This window comes from Oncorhynchus masou, chromosome 3, assembly GCF_036934945.1.
Source record: "Oncorhynchus masou masou isolate Uvic2021 chromosome 3, UVic_Omas_1.1, whole genome shotgun sequence".
NCBI lineage: Eukaryota > Metazoa > Chordata > Actinopteri > Salmoniformes > Salmonidae > Oncorhynchus > Oncorhynchus masou.
The window spans coordinates 29569845-29591972 of NC_088214.1; the positions used below are offsets into that span (position 1 = coordinate 29569845).

General features: G+C 39.1%; 1 protein-coding gene across 5 annotated transcripts in view; it reads right to left on the bottom strand.

Moving 5' to 3' along the window:
• LOC135514189 (astrotactin-1-like) overlaps positions 1-22128 on the bottom strand; it is a 278864-nt gene that overhangs the window by 215888 nt on the left and 40848 nt on the right. For all 5 annotated transcript variants that reach the window (XM_064937505.1, XM_064937488.1, XM_064937496.1 and 2 more), the window contains exon 2: positions 13885-14072. In XM_064937505.1, coding sequence (XP_064793577.1) covers positions 13885-14072 — 188 coding nt within the window. The remainder of the gene's footprint in view (positions 1-13884; positions 14073-22128) is intronic.

The window sequence follows — 22128 nt, forward strand, 5'->3', positions numbered from 1 at the left end:
TTTGACCCCCATTGTTGCTTATTTGACAAAGTTAGTGTTGTTCAAGTGAAGACGACCCGCGTCATCGGTGTGCCATGAAGGCATCGCTCTCTGACCAAATATGGTGTCCTATAGGATATACTACAGCCCTAATGATATAGTGAAGTTTCGTTACGTTCTAGGATCTCTGAGGAATACATACAAACATGATTTGAATGGTTGAAACAACGTTTAGGGTGAGATTTTCACAGATACCTTCCTTTGCAAATTGAACGAGTGGAAATACAAAATTGATCATGCACGATATATGTACCTTGTTAGGATATGAAAAAGATTTTATCTAAGAAAACGACACTTCATGTTATCTCTGGGACCTGTTGGATGATAAATCAGAGCAAGATTTCAGAATGTAAGTACACATTTCACCTTCAGAGGTGAATTTATCAAACCTATCGTGGTGAAAAAAAGTGTTTTGTTGTTAGGAGCTCTCCTCAAACAATACCATGGCATTTTTTTTCGCAGTAATAGCTACTGTAAATTGGACAGTACAGTTATAGTAATAAATTAAGCTTTCAGACGATATAAAAGTGTAAATGCAATTTGCATAAGTTGTTTGCCTATTCGGGATAGTCAAGGACATTAACAAATCATGCCTTACTATAGGTCACTTATGCAGCATGTACGCACAATGTTAGAGGGGAATGAAAGTTAGAATAATTTGTTTTGTATTGCTTTTTTTACGTTACTTTCAAAGTCAATGAACTATTCCAAACTCTAGTTTAGATTGAAATAAGCAGAAAGATAACTAGGCCAAAGAGTTACATTGTTTTCCATAATGTTGTGCCTCTACTACAGTTAAATGAGATGACAAGCTATTTTCAAATCAACTAGCTAACGTTTAATTGATTATGTGATTGAATTAAACCATGCAACCATGAAACCATGAAACCACTCTTAAATATCTTAAGATCTTTTATATCGATAGCATTATTCTTTACCTTCTATCAGTCTCATCTGAACATTGTAAAATTCTTTGTTATCTGCACAAACCCTAGCATAAATTGTGAATCAGCAACATACACATTGGCTTAATTATTTATCTACTAACTAACTAACTAACTAACTAACTAATCACCTAAATACATAACAAAAAAACAGTCGATATTGGTTACTGACAATGATAGGAAAGAGTCCCTAGTGGGCTAAGCCATTATGACGGCTTGGTAGACAAAGGGAAGGGGGTGTGGACTGAGAAAGAGCGGGAAAGAAAAATGGATTCATGACACACAGTCTATAATTATATTCACTGAAATGCTAATCCTTTGCTCAATCGAAAAGAAAATGCAATTCATATTTACGACCGTTTGCCTGGGTATGCTTATAAACGTTATGGACTGGGGAGCTTTTCAGAATAAAAAAGACATTTAGTCTGATTTCCACCAGACACTGGGAGATGAATTCACCTTTCAATAGGTCAATAACCTAACATACAAGGCCAAATCTACACTGGAGTTGCTTACCAAGAAGACAGTGGATGTTCCTGAGTGGCTGACATATATCAGCTTGAAAATCTACGGCAAGATCAACAATCAATTTGACAGAGCTTGAAGAATTCTTGAAGAAAAATGGGCAAATATTGTACAATCCAGGTCTGCAAAGCTCTTAGAGACTTACCCAGAAAGACGCAGCTGTTATCGCTGCCAAAGGTGATTCTAACATGTATTGAAAACGTATGTAAATGATATATGTCTGTATTCCATTTTAAATAAATTAGAAAACATTTCTGAAAGTATGTTTTCATTTTGTTATTATTGGGGTTTGTGTGTAGATGGGTAAGAAAAAAGGCTGTAACACAACAAAAATGTGTAATAAGTCAAGGGGTAGACACTGTATATGATCAGGACTATTTTCTAAGTAAGATAACCTTTTTTGAACATTAAACCAATCTTCTCTTGAGATTAAAGTCATATGTACAAGATATGCATTGATGTTTGCTATTCAAAATGTGTATTTTATTGGCTCTGCTGCTGTGGACACTTAGGGTAAGGAAATAATTTGGGTGAAGTATCCCTTTAATAGCTTGGCCTGTCAATCAATCACTCTGGGTGGGATTGTCAGGGAAGGGAGCAAGATGTTTGTGAGCCAGTAGGGTTTTAGACCTGTTCATCGCTGTGGGTGGGACTTAGAGCTGCACGATTTATTTATTTATTTTCCTAAATTTCGATAAAAATAATTTAAAAAATATACAGTTATTTGAAAAAGAATGGGAGAAACGCACAAAATACAAGCTTGTAGCATCATACCCAAGAAGAATCAAGTCTGTACTTGCTACCAAAGGTACTTCAACAAAATTCTAACATTGATTAAATCATTTTTTTGCTCATCAATCTACAGTACATTTACAATTATATTCAATCCATATTCAGACTGTAAATGTGACAGACTGTAAATGTGGGTTCTTGGTCAACTCCCTGAGCGATTCCCTTCTATCCCGATTGATCAGCTTGGCTGGGTGGTGAGCTCTAAGAAGAGTGTTGGTGGTTCCAAACTTCTTCCATTTAAGAATGATTGAGGCCACTGTGTTCTTGGGGACCTTCAATGGTGCATACATTTTTTGGTACCCTTCCCCAGATCTGTGACTCGACCCAATCCTGTCTCAGAGCTTTACGGACATCTTTCGACCAAATGGCTTGGTTTTTGCTCTTTGAACTGTGGGACCTTATGTAGACAGGTTTGTGCCTTTCCAAATAATGTCCAAACAATTTAATTTACCACAGGCGGACAGCAATCAAGTTGTAAAAACATCTCAAGGATGATCAATGAAACAGGATGAACCTGAGCTCAATTTTGAGTCTCGTAGCAAAAGTACTTACTTATAAGGCATTTATGTTTTTTATTTTTTATACATTTGCAAAAAAAAAATCTAAAAAACAGTTTGCTTTGTCATTATTGGATAATGCATGTAGACTGATTTAAAAAAAATATTCAATCCATTTTAGAATATGTAATATGTAGAATCTGTAACGTAACAAAATGTGCGTCTGATGTTGACTTTGAGCCTCCACCTCCACCTCCGATGCCAGAGCCTCGCTGTTGAAAATCTGTAAAAGAGCCAACTGATCCCAACTACCACGGTGAGACAGGAGTCTGGGAGGCATGGCACGGTTTGGGTAGAAAATATTGACAAGTTTATGTCACATGCAGATGTTGCAGCACATCAGATATTCTATTATCGCTCATGCGCACAGAAAAGGATATCTCTATGGATGAACTCAAAGCATTCATTGCACTCTTCTGCATGTCCGCGGGGCATATGGCAGAAATAGCATGGAAGTGGAGTCACACACAATACCCCATAAATGTTTGCAAATGTATTAAGAATCCCAAACTGTATTATCACATTTACAGTCTGAATACTTGTAAATGTGATATTAAGTTTTGGATTTTCTAAAAACCTGTTTTTGCTTTGTCATTTTGGGATATTGTGTGTAGATTGAAGAGCAAAAAAATGATTTAATCAATTTTAGAATAAGGCTGTAATGTAATGTAACAAGATGTGGAAAAAGTCAGGGAGTCTGAATATTTTCCAAATGCACTGTATGTCAGACGTTGCTTAAATTCTGGCATTAATGCTTAAAAAACCTATTTAATGACAACAATGAAATCAAATGTGACAATTAGGAACAGTATTTTCTAAAGGTTTATGATCCAGTTCAGAGTTTGACAGTGAAAAAATGTGAAAGTTAAACCCCCATTAAACACACAATGGGGTTTCATTGGAATGGGGTATTAATGACATTAACTTAAATCATTTAATTTAATTTACAATAGTTCATAAAGGCTAATATTGCATGAAGGCTGAAGCTTTTCTTATTAAGGACACATTCAAGTCTCCTGCTGTATTGCAAGGCATGATTAGTGCTGTGGAGGTCACGAAATTTCATCAGCCGGTGATTGTCAAGCAAATAACTCTCGGTCTCACGGTAATTGCCCGTTAATTAACATAAACACATTTAGCATCTCCTGGCTTCCATTCCTGGCTTTCTACAAGCCACTGATGCAGACCTTTGGAACATCTACATTTTAAAAAGTTTAATAAATCCATGTAGTATAGCCTACACCTTCACAATAAATTCATTATTTATTTTAGACAGGTCTAAAGAAAATTGTAGTCTATTTCAGAATAACCTAATTGAATACTCTGAGTTGTCCTTATGTAAAATGGCTGTGGGCTACACTAGTTAATTTAAACAGACAAGTTTTGCTTATAATTCAGTGGCATTATTTTATATTCTTTTTAAGTACGAAGAATACAATTGAACAAAACTGAATGAAATAGAAATTATATTTTCTCTAAACGATTTGAGGGAGTGCGCACATGCAGCTTTCATGTGTTGAGCGGTTAATTATGGGCAGATGGGAGGGTAGCGTACAACCTGGCCAACATCCTGTGAAATTGCAGTGCGCAAATTTCAAATTACAGAAATATAAATATTTAACATTCATGAAAATACAAGTATTATACATTAAAATAAAGCTAAACTACTTGATAATCCAGCCGCTGTGTCAGATTTCAAAAAGGCTTTACGGCGAAAGCACACCATGCGATTATCTGAGTACAGCGCCCTGCAAACAAAAATATGAAAAACATTTTTCAACCAGGCAGGTGCGACACGAAAGTCAGAAATAGCGACATAATAAATGCCTTTCCTTTGAAGATCTTCTTCTGTTGGCACTCCAAAAGGTCCCAGCTACATCACAAATGGTTCGATAAAGTCCTTCTTTATATCCATTAAAACTCAGTTTAGCTGGCACGCTTTATTCAATAATCCACCGGTTTCCCTCCTTCAAAATGCATACAAAATGAATTCCAAACGTTACAAATAAACTTATCCAAATATGTCAAACAACGTTTATAATCAAACCTCAGGTACCCTAATACGTAAATAAACGATAAAATGTAAGACGGAGAATAGTATGTTCATTACCGGAGATAAATAACAAAGAACGCGCTTTCACCCACGCGCATGGAAACGCTATAGCCAAAATGGGAGCCACTTAGAAAAACTATAACTTCTTGCTCATTTTTTCAAAAACCAGCCTGAAACTCTTTCTAGCGACTGTTGACATCTATTGGAAGCCCTAGGAACTGAAATCTGGGAGGACTTTGCCTCATAATAAACATGAAAGCCATTGGAAACAGTGGAAGGCTGAATTATTATTGTTTTTGTATGGTTTGTCCTCGGGGTTTCGCCTGCCATATCAGTTCTGTTATACTCACAGACATAATTTTAACAGTTTTAGAAACTTTAGAGTGTTTTCTATCCATATCCTAGCGTCTGGGCCTGAGTAACAGGCAGTATACTTTGTGCACGCTTTTCACCCGGATGTGAAAATACTGCCCCCTACCCAAGAGAGGGTAACAAAGAAATCGGTAGTCCTATATGCTTAATTTTCTGTTATTAATGTAACTTCAGTTGTTCTACAAACGTTGGGCTACATGGTTGATTATTAATACATTGTAAGGCTACATGATGCGACTCTAATGATGATTTGAAAAAAAGTTGCTTTAAAGGCATGAGCTCTGCTTAGTTTTTTTACGCAGGCTGTACAGACTTTATCAGTCTCCCATTCAGAATTTGACAAGCACCTGCTAATTCCTTGAATTTCACGGGGGGATCCCCTTTGTGTGGCCGTAACACACCCTAAAAAATCCATGCCTTTTGTGGCCAGTGGCCGTTGTGTCCTTGGCCCGGAGTGCTGCGCTGTGCCCTTCCATATAGGTACTGCATGCTCCAAAGCATCTCTCACTCACATTGCTCTCCATCACGTGATCGGGTCTTTCTCTCAGGCTACAAGTGAAGACAGACACATCAGGGATGCAACTGCGTGTGTCCTTATCCAATTCCGAGGTGCATATTGAAGATATTGGAAGAACTGTCCACATTTACTTTTTGTCAGCCAACAAACAGCAAAAGCACTAGCCTATGTCAATCTACTATCCCCCATAGTACAAATGTAGACCTATTCTATTCTGTACAATAAATACAGCTTCCAAACTTAGTCCGGTACAGTTGTTGGTTGCGATAGATCCCAAATTAATACAACCACTAGCATAATTTTTACGCAATGTGGCTGACACAACAGATCAGAACGTTTAGCTTAAAATGTTGATAAACTATTAGGCTATTTCATCACATTATAAGCGCAGCAATGAGCACATGCCAAATATTCCATTAGCGGGACAACACCATTTTATTATAAAGGAGCATTTTCATGGTGAAAATTATTTTCCCCATACTACAGTGCCTTGCGAAAGTATTCGGCCCCCTTGAACTTTGCGACCTTTTGCCACATTTCAGGCTTCAAACATAAAGATATAAAACTGTATTTTTTTGTGAAGAATCAACAACAAGTGGGACACAGTCATGAAGTGGAACGACATTTATTGGATATTTCAAACTTTTTTAACAAATCAAAAACTGAAAAATTGGGCGTGTAAAATTATTCAGCCCCCTTAAGTTAATACTTTGTAGCGCCACCTTTTGCTGCGATTACAGCTGTAAGTCGCTTGGGGTATGTCTCTATCAGTTTTGCACATTGAGAGACTGACATTTTTTCCCATTCCTCCTTGCAAAACAGCTCGAGCTCAGTGAGGTTGGATGGAGAGCATTTGTGAACAGCAGTTTTCAGTTATTTCCACAGATTCTCAATTGGATTCAGGTCTGGACTTTGACTTGGCCATTCTAACACCTGGATATGTTTATTTTTGAACCATTCCATTGTAGATTTTGCTTTATGTTTTGGATCATTGTCTTGTTGGAAGACAAATCTCCGTCCCAGTCTCAGGTCTTTTGCAGACTCCATCAGGTTTTCTTCCAGAATGGTCCTGTATTTGGCTCCATCCATCTTCCCATCAATTTTAACCATCTTCCCTGTCCCTGCTGAAGAAAAGCAGGCCCAAACCATGATGCTGCCACCACCATGTTTGACAGTGGGTATGGTGTGTTCAGGGTGATGAGCTGTGTTGCTTTTACGCCAAACACAACGTTTTGCATTGTTGCCAAAAAGTTCAATTTTGGTTTCATCTGACCAGAGCACCTTCTTCCACATGTTTGGTGTGTCTCCCAGGTGGCTTGTGGCAAACTTTAAACAACACTTTTTATGGATATCTTTAAGAAATGGCTTTCTTCTTGCCACTCTTCCATAAAGGCCAGATTTGTGCAATATACGACTGATTGTTGTCCTATGGACAGAGTCTCCCACCTCAGCTGTAGATCTCTGCAGTTCATCCAGAGTGACCATGGGCCTCTTGGCTGCATCTCTGATCAATCTTCTCCTTGTATGAGCTGAAAGTTTAGAGGGACGGCCAGGTCTTGGTAGATTTGCAGTGGTCTGATACTACTTCCATTTCAATATTATCGCTTGCACAGTGCTCCTTGGGATGTTTAAAGCTTGGGAAATCTTTTTGTATCCATATCCGGCTTTAAACTTCTTCACAACTGTATCTCGGACCTGCCTGGTGTGTTCCTTGTTCTTCATGCTCTCTGCGCTTTTAACGGACCTCTGAGACTATCACAGTGCAGGTGCATTTATACGGAGACTTGTTTACACACAGGTGGATTGTATTTATCATCATTAGTCATTTAGGTCAACATTGGATCATTCAGAGATCCTCACTGAACTTCTGGAGAGTGTTTGCTGCACTGAAAGTAAAGGGGCTGAATAATTTTGCACGCCCAATTTTTCAGTTTTGGATTTGTTAAAAAAGTTTGAAATATCCAATAAATGTTGTTCCACTTCATGATTGTGTCCCACTTGTTGTTGATTCTTCACAAAAAAATACAGTTTTATATCTTTATGTTTGAAGCCTGAAATGTGGCAAAAGGTTGCAAAGTTCAAGGGGGCTGAATACTTTCGCAAGGCACTGTATAAACTTGTGCGCTGCTTATGTATGCCAGTTAGGCTCTACACCCCTCGTAAAGTGGATTAATGTGCTTAATTTTAAGAAGTTATTTGCTACTTTAGTTGTGATACAAACCGTATCAAAACATATCGGCCTAAGGGCAAGGCTACATGAGGTGTGCAACTATGATTAGAAAAAGTAGCATAAAACGGCATTGCCCTTAGGCTCCCATGAGGCTCCCAAGTGGCGCAGCAGACTAAGGCACTGCATCTTAGTGCTATAGGCGTCACAATCCCAAGCTGTATCACAACCAGCCCTGATCGGGAGTTCCATAGTGCGGCGCACAATTGGCCCAGCGTCGTCCGTGTTAGGGGAGGGTTTGGCCGGGGTAGGCCATCAATGTAAATAATAATTTGTTCTCACTGACTTGCCTAGTTAAATAAAAGATTAAATAAAAAATGAATAAAAAATTCACAAATTATAATATATAATTCACAAGTGATAATATTGTCACCCATCAGACTATTCTTGATTTAATCTTGTCTTTACATACACTAAATAATATATGTGTGAAATTTATTTTTATTTAGAATGGACCATTATCATGCACCTGTCACGAAACAGGGTCAGAGGAAAAAGTAAATGTCATCTATGTACTTAAATAGCGAATGGAGGACGCTTTTCCCGAGGTTCATTTTCATGCCAGCCAGGTAGGCTATACTCCTGTTGTAAAGATTAGCAATGTACTTAACATTAGAAAAGTTGAGAAATACTTCTAGCAGGCCTAGCCTATAGAAAGCTGATGAGATCCTCCTCTTTTTAATAGAGGTCATCACTGTTTTTTCGTGAAATTGCATAGCCTATAGAAATGTTGCACAACATGAGCTTAGGGTCTCTAATGAAGTGTTTGATTAGATTTTCAATTACATTTGCGTTGATGTCCGAGAGATTAGAAGGACAATAGAGTGCAGAGTACCAGGCAGTTAGCAAGTTTAGTAGGCTACTAATGACCATCAGCAGCATCAGAGCTTGGAGAAGCCTAATTACTGTGACTAAATGGTCACGTGGAATTTGACTCCCTTCATGACTCATGACCGCCGGTGTGGCAGTAATAATGTCACCGTAACAGCCCTAGGTATGATCATTAAAGAATACACAGTATGTTGTCAGCTATGATGTGGGTGTGCCCCTAGGGTCAATACTGGGGCCCCTCCTGTTCAGCCTGTACATGAATGATCTGCTTTCTGTCTGTACTGGGTCTGAAGTTCAAATGTATGCAGATAATACAGTGATATATGTGCATGCAAACAAGCTGCACAAGAACTCACTACTGTAATGGTCAAGGTTACAAAGTGGCTCAGTGACTCATGTTTGCATCACAATGTGAAAAAAAGAGGGTAACTGATGCTACTGAGACAGATGCCTATGTGTCAGGCGAGAAGCTCCAGGCGGTATCTGATTTTAAGTACCTTGGCATCATACTTGATTGCAACCTCTCCTTTAAAAAGCAGGTGAAAAAGGAAACTAAAATAACAAAGTTAAACCTAGCTAATTTCCCGATTCGTACAAAAAAATTGGACTACATAGGAAACAAAACTGTACTTCAATGCTATGATACACCCCCACTTAACATACTGCTAGACTAGTTGGGCCCAAGCTTGCTGTACAGACTTAAAAGCCATTCAGTCAGTCTACAAACAGGCTCTCAAAGTGCTCGATAGAAAGCCCAATAGCCATCATCACCATTACATCCTCAGAAAGCATGAGCTTCTGAGTTGGGAATATCTTGTGCAATACACTGTCTTGTCCTCAAGATCCTAAATGGCCTGGCTCCCCCTCCACCTAGTACTTTTGTTTTAACAGAAAACCCAAACTCATGGCAGCAGATCCACAAGGTCTGCCATGAGAGGTGACTGTATAGTTCGCTTAAGAAAAAAGCACCGTTTGTCAATCTGCTTTCTCTATGAGAGCTTCCCATGTCTGGAACACACTGCCATCAGGCACACACAACTGCACCACCTATCACAGCTTCACAAAAAACATAAAGATGTGACTTAAGCCCAATCAGACTTGTGAACATAATCCCTAGCTGCATATTGCAGCTCTCAATGTTGTCTGTTGTCTGTAGTTTGTGAGGTGTGGAAACACTTTGTTGCTTTATTGTATTTTGTTTTGTTGCTTTTTGTGCTATTGCTCCGTCTGCGTGCTACGTGTTGCTTGTCCAATGACGCTCTGCATATTTGTCTGCATTGTTATTGTAATAGTTTTTAATAACCTGACCAGGGACTGAGGTTGAAAATTAGCTGGCTGGCTAAAACTGGCACTTTTTTGATTGACAGACTCAATACTGTGCCATCGGTTCCCAGCTGGAAGAGATACACACAAAAAATACTTTAGCCTTCGAAACTATAAACATAATAACACTTCATTCAAAATGTTTGTTTAGATTACTCTAACTGAATTTCCTCTTCCTTCCATCATTCCTTCCTGCCCCTTAAATTGTATAACATTACAAACTTAACTTTAAGGATCTTCTATCATTAATCTTTTTTACGTAGCGAGACAATCTTCAAGTTCAGGGGCTTGTGCTTGCATTAATGAATGGGTCACTGCAATTCTGCTTGCCTGACGGACCTTAACTGATCTGGATGACATTTGAGGTGCAAGAGGAAATAGTCAATCCGTTAAAGGGTGTGAGCAGCCATAAAACAAGGTATTATTGGGCACTTAAACCAGAAGTGCAAAGGTCTGAGGGGGTGCCCAAAGGAAAACTGTTGGTAATGTTGTAAAGAACGTCTTGAGCCCGGGGCCCGGCCGGGACAATTATTTCAGAATTTCTTATGTGATAATTTTTAATTGAAAGTATGAAATCTTCGTTGTTTGAGTTATTCCTTCTGATCACCTAGTACACAAATAGAGATATCAAACTGTTATATTATATCAAACAGCAAATATAAGTTATATATGGACTGTTTACTATACACTAAGTGTACAAAACATTAAGAACACCTGCTCTTTCCATGACAAAGACTGACCAGGTGAATCCAGGTGAAAGCTGTGATCCCTTATTGATGTCACTTGTTAAATTCACTTTAATCAGTGTAGATGAAGGGGAGGAGACAGGCTAAATAAGGATTGAGACAATTGAGACATGGATTGTGTGCCATTCAGAGGGTGGATGTGCAAGACAAAAGATTGAAGTGCCTTTGAACGGGGTGTGTTAGTACGTGCCAGGCGCACCAGTTTGTGTCAAGAACTGCAACGCTGCTGTTTATATTTCATGCTCAACAGTTTCCGAAGTGTTTTAAGAATGGTTCACCACCCAAAGGATAGCCTGTCAACTTGACACAACTGTGGGACGCTTTCGACACCTTGTAGAGTCCATGCCACAACGAATTGAGGCTGTTCTGAGGGCAAAAGGAAGGTGTTCTTAATGTTTTGTATACTCAGTTATCCCAATACACCATAGACATTGTAAAATATATATATTTTGAAGATCAATTAAGCTATGCTAAATGTAGGCTATTGTGAGGGTTATAGTATATTCATGCACATTTTAGTGTTATTTAACATTTAAAAAAATATTGTATCTGCCTCCTCTTCAAAATGTGTTTCTTGTTTTACTATAGGTTGGCCAATAGAAAATAAATTCCTTCTGTATTGCTTCTGCTTCCGTCTGCATCAGATTTCTTAAAGCCATACTGTTAGTTTCCCAGGAAACTCAATCCTTTTAATTCCCATCTGAGATGGGAATTAGTAACCCTGACTGTACACCAGCAAGAAGGAGCACTGGGATGTTTACTAAACACTTTACCAGCAAAATATGTGAACTTCAAATGTATAGATAGGAGGAGAAGCAAAACATACGAGACTTAGGGTTCTATTCAATCTGTATTGCTGATGTGTAACAGATTGTGTAGATCAAAATGTAAAGGTCATTTCCGATTGAGCTGCATTTACCGTGAATGCGGTCTCCGCTAACGAGTTGTAACGCTGAACTTCCGCTATACGGATTGAATAGAGCCCTTACACTATTTATTATTTCAGGAAGAACACTGGAAACCTGTCAGAGAACATTGGGGACTTGTCTGAGACCTTAATCCAATGTAAACAGTGACTGATACAGCGCATGAGCCATAAGAGTCCCTAAGAGCTTATTTCCTACCACACAAAATCTCCTCATATAATATTCAATCATTTTTTTGTATTCCACAGCTTCTCAAAAATATATATTTGGCATGTCTTCTTTCATGCAGTAGCGTAGGCATAACGATATTCCTCTCTCCATATATACCAGAGGTATTCAACTCTTAACCTAAAAGGTCCGGAGCCTGCTGGTTTTCTGTTCTACCTGATAATTAATTGCACACACCTGGTGTCCCAGGTCTAAATCAGTCCCTGATTAGAGGGGAATAATGAAAAATGCAGTGGAAGTGGCTTCGAGGTCCAGAGATGAGTTTTAGAGATCTATACCATAAATAAGATCCCAATATTAAGGGAAATGAAAGATGCCGTGTGATGCCCTTTGCTGTTTTACCAATGTTCTAGAGCATTTGTAAACATACAAAGGTTTTCCAATACTGTGACTACACTCCCTTTGCATTTAACGGGCATAGTAGAGGTCTTCCTGCAGAAGGAGTAACTCTGTAAAAGGGTGGCTCCATGTGTGGTGGATGGTGCAGAGTAGTAGGTGTTAGCGGGTGCTTGTTGTTCCCTCTGCCTCTGGGCCAAAAGAGAACTAAGGACATGTGTTTCGACTTGCAGGAGCTCACCTGCGGCTAAACATGGAACACAGGGAAACTCATCCATTATGGATGTTGAAGCAGAGCAGCAAAGGAGACTGTGGTCACCTTGTAGAGGAAGAAGCACACCTGTTCTTATCATGGCAGTTTGAATGGCCACTAGGTGAGGGAAATCCCTATCCCCTTCTGGTGACAAAACTGATTTTGGTGCAGTTCAGTGAACCTGCATCTCCATGAGATTAAGCCCCAGTTACAGCTGGCCTCTTTTCAAGCCTCAGGTTGGACTGCATTCATCCAAGAGCTTTAAACTGTTCCATGGTGGGCCTGGTGGTCTGGCAATGAACTGTGCATGACAGGTCAAGCTGCTGTGTAGAATCCTGGCTTGAATCGTCTGCCATCGAGCCATGCTGGTGGCTGTGGCGTATGGCGGAACAATGGAAATGGCTCAGTGACATGTGTGGGGTGGGGAGAGAGTGGCGGTTAGTGGGAGAGAGAGTGGTGGGGCTGTGTCTCGGGGCAGCACGTATCCTCAAGGAGCTGACGAAGTGATGCAATGCTGGATTTATGAGGCGGCCCTCCAACTGAGCGACAAGCTGCAGCGAGCGAGGCCGGAGCGGGAGCACAGCGCAGCAGCCATCTGTTGCTAAGTCTGTCCTATCTGCATGCTAATCCTTTCACACCTCCATAAGAGATTTGTGACTGTATTGTCGAGCAGCTTTTAGGATAAGGAGATAGCAAGGGGAATAAAACAAGGACACAACGGCCAGAAGGATGTTAAATTTAGATATGGAAGAAAATACGAGGTGGGAAATAAGTTTACCGGCGGATAATTGTTGCATAGATAAATAAACTGAAAGAATTTGAAAATGTTTCAGTCTACCTTTTCATTGTGTACTAATGCATGCAAAACATGCAGAGGAGACTCAAGGTCAGCATATGATTTGACATTCAGTAAGTGCCTCTACAATGTACCTAGTACCTGCTAGAGTAATTGTTCTAATGCTGACTAATCATTTGTTAAAATGTGTAGATGTACTTTGCATTAAAAATCTGTCATCCATCAATGTAGCTGTTCAGTACAAACCTTCCATTGTAGCATGTCCACATGTACCAAGAAATGCACCAAGTTCTAAAGCTTATATTAGAGCAGTGCACATAATTGAAAAGTAACATCCCTGCCCAACATCTTTATCAAACAGCACAATAAAGCACTCTCCATTCCAACCCGAGCCCCACCCAACCAGCACAGTACCGTACCATGACAGAGATGTGAAGGATGCGTAACTCTTCCTCGGCAGAGTCGCTGGCAGGGTAGTCTGTGGCTGACAGGCCGGGGAGGTTCTGGCTGCCATCTTGGTGGTGGATGTGAAAGAGCAGTGTGCCATTCTCCATCCACTGCTGCCGCCATCGCACTAGAGGAATGTCCTCAGAGTTTCCTGTGATCTCTGCCAGTCATACAGGACACACAGATAAAAGGATGAGTGAAAGCTTTTTCAAATTTCAACATTTCCATTTAAAATCTCATCATATGATTGAGCGAGGAGTATGGACCTGGGTTAAGAAGCATATTGTGATTAATTATTAGTGCATAACCCTTTGGAAAATCTTATGTGCTTTTACAAATATCCATTGCATAATTTTCCAGTAGGGTAATAACTATTACCCTAGTACAGTATATATTACCCATATAGGGTAAATCCATTTGATAGCACCCCTTTTGAAATGAACAAAACCTTCAATACATATTTGCCTATTGTAGAAGTCCTCCGAAAGTTACTTTTTGGAACTGAATGCCAAAACATTTAAGAGATAAAGGTGGTCAAAGTTGACCTATTATGAACACCCCACGTCTTCATCATTGGAAAAGATAAACAGTTGAGATTGATATCATTAAAAGCTTCCAAAGAACGTTGTGAAACTATTTGATCATTTATTGAAAAAAAAAATTCACCTTAATGTCAATTATCTAAAAGCACTGTCACGACCTGACCATAGAGAGCTGTTTATTCTCTGTTGGTTGGGGCGTGATAGTGACTAGGGTGGGTCATCTAAGTGATTAATGGTTTATGTTGGCCTGGTATGGTTTCCAATCAGAGACAGCTGTTTATCGCTGTCTCTGATTGGGGATCATATTTAGGTAGCCAATTCCTCATTGTGCTTTGTGGGATCTTGTCTACAGATAGTTGCCCGTGTGCACACCAGTAGCGTCACATTTAGTTTGTGCTTTATTGTTTTGTTTGGTGAGTTTCGATTTATTAAAATATGTGGAACTCTACACACGCTGCGCCTTGTTCCAATCATTAAGACGAGCGTGTCAAGCACGTAAACTTTTTCAGATTTACATATGTTGTAGCTTAGACCTTATTTTACATAATGTACGTTTTTGTGTTGTGCCTGCCATCGATTGTGACACAACATGCTCTTGAATACAGGGTGTGTATCATACTTTGGCTAATAAATGTACTAACATTTTAATAAATGTAAACTTTGAAATGGTACCACTTTGACTTGAATGGGAATTATACTGTGAATCCTCCATAGGAAACCTACTGAAATCAAAGAAATATCGATAATAGACATGACCAATTAAGTTGACATTCAACGGTGGGTGGACCAGTGGCCATCTTTGATTTAGTAAACAAAGTAAACTGCCTGTTACTCAGGTCAAAAGCTAGGATATGCATATAATTGGTAGTGTTGGATAGAAAGCACTCTATAGTTTCCAAAACTGTTGAAATAATTTCTGTGAGATATGGCAGGCAAAAGCCTGAGGAAAAAACAACCAGGAAGTGGGATTTTTTTGATGTAGGTACTTTTCAATTGAATGCCTATAGAGTATCTAATGGGTTAGGACCCAGATTGCAGTTCCTATGGCTTCCACTAGATGTCAACAGTCTTTAGACATTGTTTCAGGCTTGTATTCTGAAAAATGAGGAAGAATGAGACCATTTTGTAAGTGGACTGTAGAATGAAGCAGAGCTGGTTTGCACACGTGACCGATTGCATGCCCTTTGTTGTTTGTTTTATTTCTATTGAATATGCAAATGTCGGTTGAAATATTATCGATTATTTAGACAATAGACAACCTGAGGATTAATTATAAACATCGTTTGACATGTTTCGATGAACTTTACCGGTACTATTAGGATGTATTCGTCTGCATGTTGTGACCGCCTTTGAGCCAGTAGATTACTGAAAAAAACGTGCCAACAAAACTGAGTTTTTGGAATATAAAGAGGGACTTTATCGAACATTTATTGTGTAACAGGGACTCTTGTGACTGCAACCAGATGAAGATCATCAAAGGTAAGTGATTCATTTTATGGCTATTGCTGACTTCCGTGACTCCTCTACTTGGCTTGGAAAGGTTTGTATGCTTTTGTAAGCGGGGCGCTGTCCTCAGATAATCACATGATATGCTTTTGCCGTAAAGCCTTTTTGAAATCTGACACAGTGAATCTTTAAGCCGATGTATAAGACTTGTATCTTTTATGAATGTTTGAGTATTTCTGTAATTTGAATTTGGCGCTCTGTGATTTCACAGGATGTTGTCGAGGTGGGTCGCTAGCGGAACGCCTATCCCTAAAAATGAATGGTCAATTATTCTGTCATGCTGGTATGAAGAGATTCGGGAGACAGATGCAGGAATGCGTAATATTTTTTTTAAATTAAGCCCCAATTTACAGCATGCCATGTATAGGCACGGGGATGAAGACCAAACAAACACGTATACAAAACACAGGGTTGAAACCCAATCAAAAGACCGAGGAGTACCACGAATAAATAACACAAGCACACAATGATTATCACACGGGACGAGACCTGTAATCATCTGCGCAATCCACAATGGCACCAGGGGTACATGCCATGCTGTCAAGGGTATGCTAAATAAAAATGTAATTCACGTTTAAAAAATACAAATAAAACATTCACATTTTCAAACAGTACATATTTTTCAACGGGGCGATACATTTGGGTGACGGTTATTTCTCGCCTGAGTAGCCTTGTTTCACTGCCAAAAATAAAATTAAACCCTCTAGTGTTCAGCGAAACACAATGTAAAATACAGGTAGCCTAGTCAAATAATTAAAATCCAATCACATTAACCGTTACTCTACATTTTAGAAACAAAGCAAGAGAATTTGAAAAATAAGCCATAAGAGTTTTTTGAGCGAGACAAAAGACGACTTTCGAGCAGTAAGACAAGCAACAGATACCATTAATAAGAAGGGGCTATAAGCGTCTTACATGGTGAGCTACTGAGTGGTTAGGACAGGCAAGCCCATACTATTGTGGAGGACTTAATTATTCATGCTGCCGCGGACATGGCTGGGACAATGCTGGGGGAACAGGCCAAAAAAACTATACAGACAATGCCTTCATCAAACAACACTGCTTCACAACGCATCAGTGACATGGCAGGAGATGTTTTGAAACAGTTATTGATTCGCATACAAGCCAGTGAATTATGTGCATTAAAGCTGGATGAGTCAACAGACGTGCAGGCCTGGCACAGCTCCTGGTATATGTCCGTTACGTTTATGGGGGGTCAATTAAGGAAGACATCCTCTTCTGGAAACCACTGGAAACCAGGACAAAATGAGAGGATATTTTTAAAGTCTTGGACAGCTTTGTGACATCAAATGAACTTTGGTGGTCAAGATGTGTTGGTATCTGTACTGATGGTGCAAAAGCCACGATAGGGAGACATAGTGGAGTGGTAAAGAGTGTGAAAGCAGTTGCTCCCGATGCCACTTGGGTACATCCCCCGAGAGGCTCTTGCTGCCAAGTGAATGCTTGAAAGACGTTTTGGACACGTTTTGTTAAAGCAAGGCCCCTGAACTCTTGTGTATTTTCTGCATTATTCAATGATATGGGCAGCGACCATGTAATACTTTTACAACATACAGAAGTTATTATTATCAAGGGGGAAAGTATTGACATGTTTTTTTTATTGAGAGAAGAGCTTAAAGTTTTCTTTACTGACCATAAGTTTCACTTGTCTGACTGCTTGCATGATAACGAGTTTCTCACACGACTGGCCTATCTGGGAATCTGGGATTACAAGGACTCTCTGCAACTAAATTCAATGTGTAGGACAAAATTGATGATTAAGAAGTTAGAGCTCTTGTGGACTGCATTAACAGGGACACCAAACAGGTCTTTCCATCATTGTATGATTTTTTGTGTGCAAATGACCTCAAGCTTACGGACAATGTCAAATGTGATATAGCGAAGCACCTGAGTGAGCTGGGTGCGCAATTACGCAGGTACTTTCCCGAAACAGACGACACAAACAACTGGATTTGTTATCCCTTGCATGCCCTGCCTCCAGTCCCCTTACCGATATCTGAACAAGAGAGCCTCATCGAAATTGCAACAAGCGGTTCTGTGAAAATGTTATTTAATCAGAAGCCACTGCCAGATTTCTCGATAGGGCTGCGCTCAGAGTTTCTTGCCTTGGCAAACCAGACACTGATGCCCTTTGCAACCACGGACCTATGTGAGAGTGGATTCTCGGCCCTCACTAGCATGAAAACTAAATTCGGGCACAGACCTGGGGTGTGTAGAAAATTATTTAAGACTGAGTCTCTCCAATACAACCCAACATTGCAGAGCTATGTGCATCCTTTCAAGCACACCCTTCTCATTAAGTTATTCACCATTTTTTCAACAGTTATTCACCATTTTTGAACAAAAAATAAGGTTTTATATGTAAGATAGCAAAATAAAGAGCAAAATGATTGATTATTATGATATTATTGTTTGTGCCCTGGTCCTATAAGAGCTCTTCCCACGAGACAGGTTGTGACAAAAACTTACATTCATTCTTATGTTTAATAAGTGTATTGAATAGGTTTGTGTGTGTGGCAGACTTACAATGATGGCAAAAAAAAAAAATGAGAGTGCGCTGACCCTGGTGCTAGAGTGGGTACGCAGCTGGAGGTTGAATGTTTCAAGGGGTACGGGACTATAAAAGGTTTGGATACCTCTGGTCTAAAGGAATAGGCCCATTATATGAATTTGCTTCTGGAATTGAAATGGCATCCACCCAAAAGGCATCCACATGTTGTGTCTCAACCGATGGCCGGCACAACACAACAACCTCAGATGATGTAGAGAAGGGCCTAAGCTACAACATATGCAAATATAAAAAGTAAAAAATCTGAGTTCACACGTCTTTAGATAATTGACGATAAAGGTAAAATAAATTTCATAATTGTTATTAAAAAAATTATAAAATAGTTTGACAACCCTGTTTCTAAGCTTTAAAATAATTTCAAACTCAACCGTTTATCTTTTCCAGTGATAAAGACATGGATGTCTCCATGGTATGGTGGGGTATGCAATATGGGTTAACTTTAAACACCTTTATCTCTTGAATGCTTTTGCATTCAGGTCCAAAAGGTGACTTTCTCACCACTTCTTCCAAGGTCAAACATGTATGGAAAGTTTTGTTTTAATCAAAAGGGGGATGCAGTTGAATTAAACATGGATTTACCCTACAGCTACTGTATACACTGAAACATTCAGATCCTTAATTGTGATCTAACTGTGAATGCTTTTAAATGCATGAGTGTAGTGTAACTAGGTTTATCTGACACATACTGATGCCACTGTGCCGCAGCAGAGTGGGACCTCCCGGTAAATACAATTTAGGGGCTGGCTTTAACCTACATACAAATTATCTGACAAAGTGACAGGACATTTTTAAAGCAGAGAGTTCCCTCCAGGGTCTGGTTCAGCATAAGAATGTTATTAATGAGTCCATCGCCTCTCAGCATGAGGCCAACATAAAGAATGGATTAAAGTAATGTGATTACGGCAGAGTATTAGTGTACCACTATTAGCAGAGTACCTCATCTTAATGCACCATGCAGCCTTAGATCACTAAATCCACCATCTCGGTTGGTTACAGTGTTTTTGGAGGGAAAACAAAGCATCTGCTTATCTAAAAACCCATCCTGGGATCTTTGTATCAACCCCATTATTGATTCTATGAATTATACATTAATTCTCATCAGATGAAAACATAGTGGCATTTACTGTGAGGTTATTTCCATTTATTGGAAAATCATCTAGAAATCAACAAATGGTATTTCAGTTATGAAATATGCTTCAGTGAGAAAATGATCGGGTAACCAGAGGTCATATAGACAAAGATGATTTATTTTGGGATTCTCAAGACTCTAACTTAGAAATACTTATATTTAATTTTTTTAACTTTTGGATTATGTGCATATTGATATTGTATTGCTAAATATTGCTACACTGTTGGAGCTAGGAACATAAGCATTTCGCGGGCACCTGCGATAACATGCAAAACTGTGTACACCCCCATTACACTTTGATTTGATTTTGATTTGATTTGAAATAAATGGCCATTAAGTGAATATAAAAATCCTAGAGCTGTAAACATGAGAGTAATTTCAGTATAAGTATTCTAATGTTAAAACATGGAGGCCGTCTTCCTGACTGTGTTTTAACACTTTAGCTGATATGTTACACTGACAATTTTGTGACCGTTGTGCTCTGTAGGTCTCTAATTGGTACACTTAGCAGCTGACAAGTAAACCAATTCATCAAAATAATCCGTTTAGATAGGGTGCCATTTAACCTGGAGCATATTCTGAAATTAAAACTAAGACAGTGATAACACATTTCATGTGTCAATAATCTTTTTGTTTTCTCAGACCTTTACTCAAGCAAAGACTTGCTTTGAGCTTTGTTCATTTCACACAGTTTGTGGTTGCTACGGCAAAGACACATTTGAAGATTTTTTTGGAAGATTTTCACCAGGCAATCACAGGTAACACAGCTATGGCTGAGGGAGGTTTTCACTACTGACAGTACAGTAGGTCTGGAGCTGCATGTGTTATAGGAGGCATGTTTCCCAAGGGGAGAGAGTGCCATATGGAGAGAGCTCTAGTCTGTTTGTACTGAGTTTAAACAGCAGTGAGCTAGTTGCTGGAGAGAGAGGCCAGAGAGATTCAGCTCACATCTCCCTGCAGTGTCAGAAGCTACGCTCTTACTTTCATAGCTCCTGTTTACACCAGTAAAAGGGATTAAAATATATTTCAGCTTCTGGCATAATATGTATTTTTTTTAACTCCCTACATTGGGAAGTCTAAGGATAATAAACAAAAAATGTCAAACTCTATGCACCTCCTTAAGCTGTAAATATGCTAAAAGCCCATATTTAAACCTTGATGTAGAGTACAGAATCTTAACTATCAAAGACACATTTCAATATTTTAGAGAGGAATTTTTTCTACGATTTTAACTAGCCTACATTTGTAAAACATGAAAATGCACAGTAGTGCTTTCTGATTACGGTAAAAATAGAATATTCTAGAACTGCATTTGGAGCAATTTATTGTGTTCTACATAGCCAGTCACATAATCATATCATTGAAGCATAACAAAGTAGACAATCAAAAGGGGTAGGCCCAAATTATGTGAAAAGAGTACACCTGACGAAAAACGAAAGAAAGCAAACATTCTTTACAAAAATGTATCGACCAATACGTTCGCAGTTCTATATAGATATTCACAGCTGAATGCCCTTGATGGTATGTGGAAAAAAAGGAAAAACATATTTAGAAATTGAAAAACACAATGTTCACGAGACTAAAGTACATATCCATAGGCAGCCCACTGCTCGTTTCAAGGTATGTGTCTATTGACTATGCCAATTTTCTACATGAATAGGAATAAGAAACTGAACAATCAATCAAAGTCAGTCTTATTTTAACAAGCTATCCAACACTCCCCATATTAAATGGGATGGCTGGCAAATTGTAATTTGTTAAGAGTTTTACAGCAATGTTGAATATTTCATGTTGGATGATTAGGCATGGGATATCACTTAGAGTACAGGAAAATGGGCAACTTCAAGGTGAGGAGATCACAGTCCTTGTCTGGAGTTAATGCAAAATACATGGCTTGGTTTGATGGTTTTATCATGATCAGGAGCTCACATTGTGATTCAGCGTTTGACTTCAGTAAAAGGGGGGGGGGGGCTTGGCAATGACAACTGATCAATTAATATTTTACACTTGAACAGCGGCAGATTACAACAACAAAAAATATTGACATTTTAGTCATTTAGCAGACACTTACATAGAGTGGCTTACAGCTAGTGCATTCATATTTAGATAGCAAGGTAAGAAAACCACATATCACAGTCATAAATACATTTGTTACACAAATAAAGTAGCTAAGAAACGTCAGTGCCAGGAAGAAAAGACAAGTGCGAGTGTTTTTTAAGACGTTTTCTTCCATTACAAAAAAACAGTGATAGTTGTTTGACAGGGTATACCTGTCCAGCACTGTAGTTAATCCCCACAAAATAATTAGAGGGAATATTATACATTTAGGCCTAATCTTGAAGTTGTGCTTCAAGAGGTGTGTGTGTGCGAGCACATCTCATCCACCTTCACACACTTTACAATGCCCTTGGAGGAGGGTTTCAAATGCATACTTTAGTACGGCTGCCAA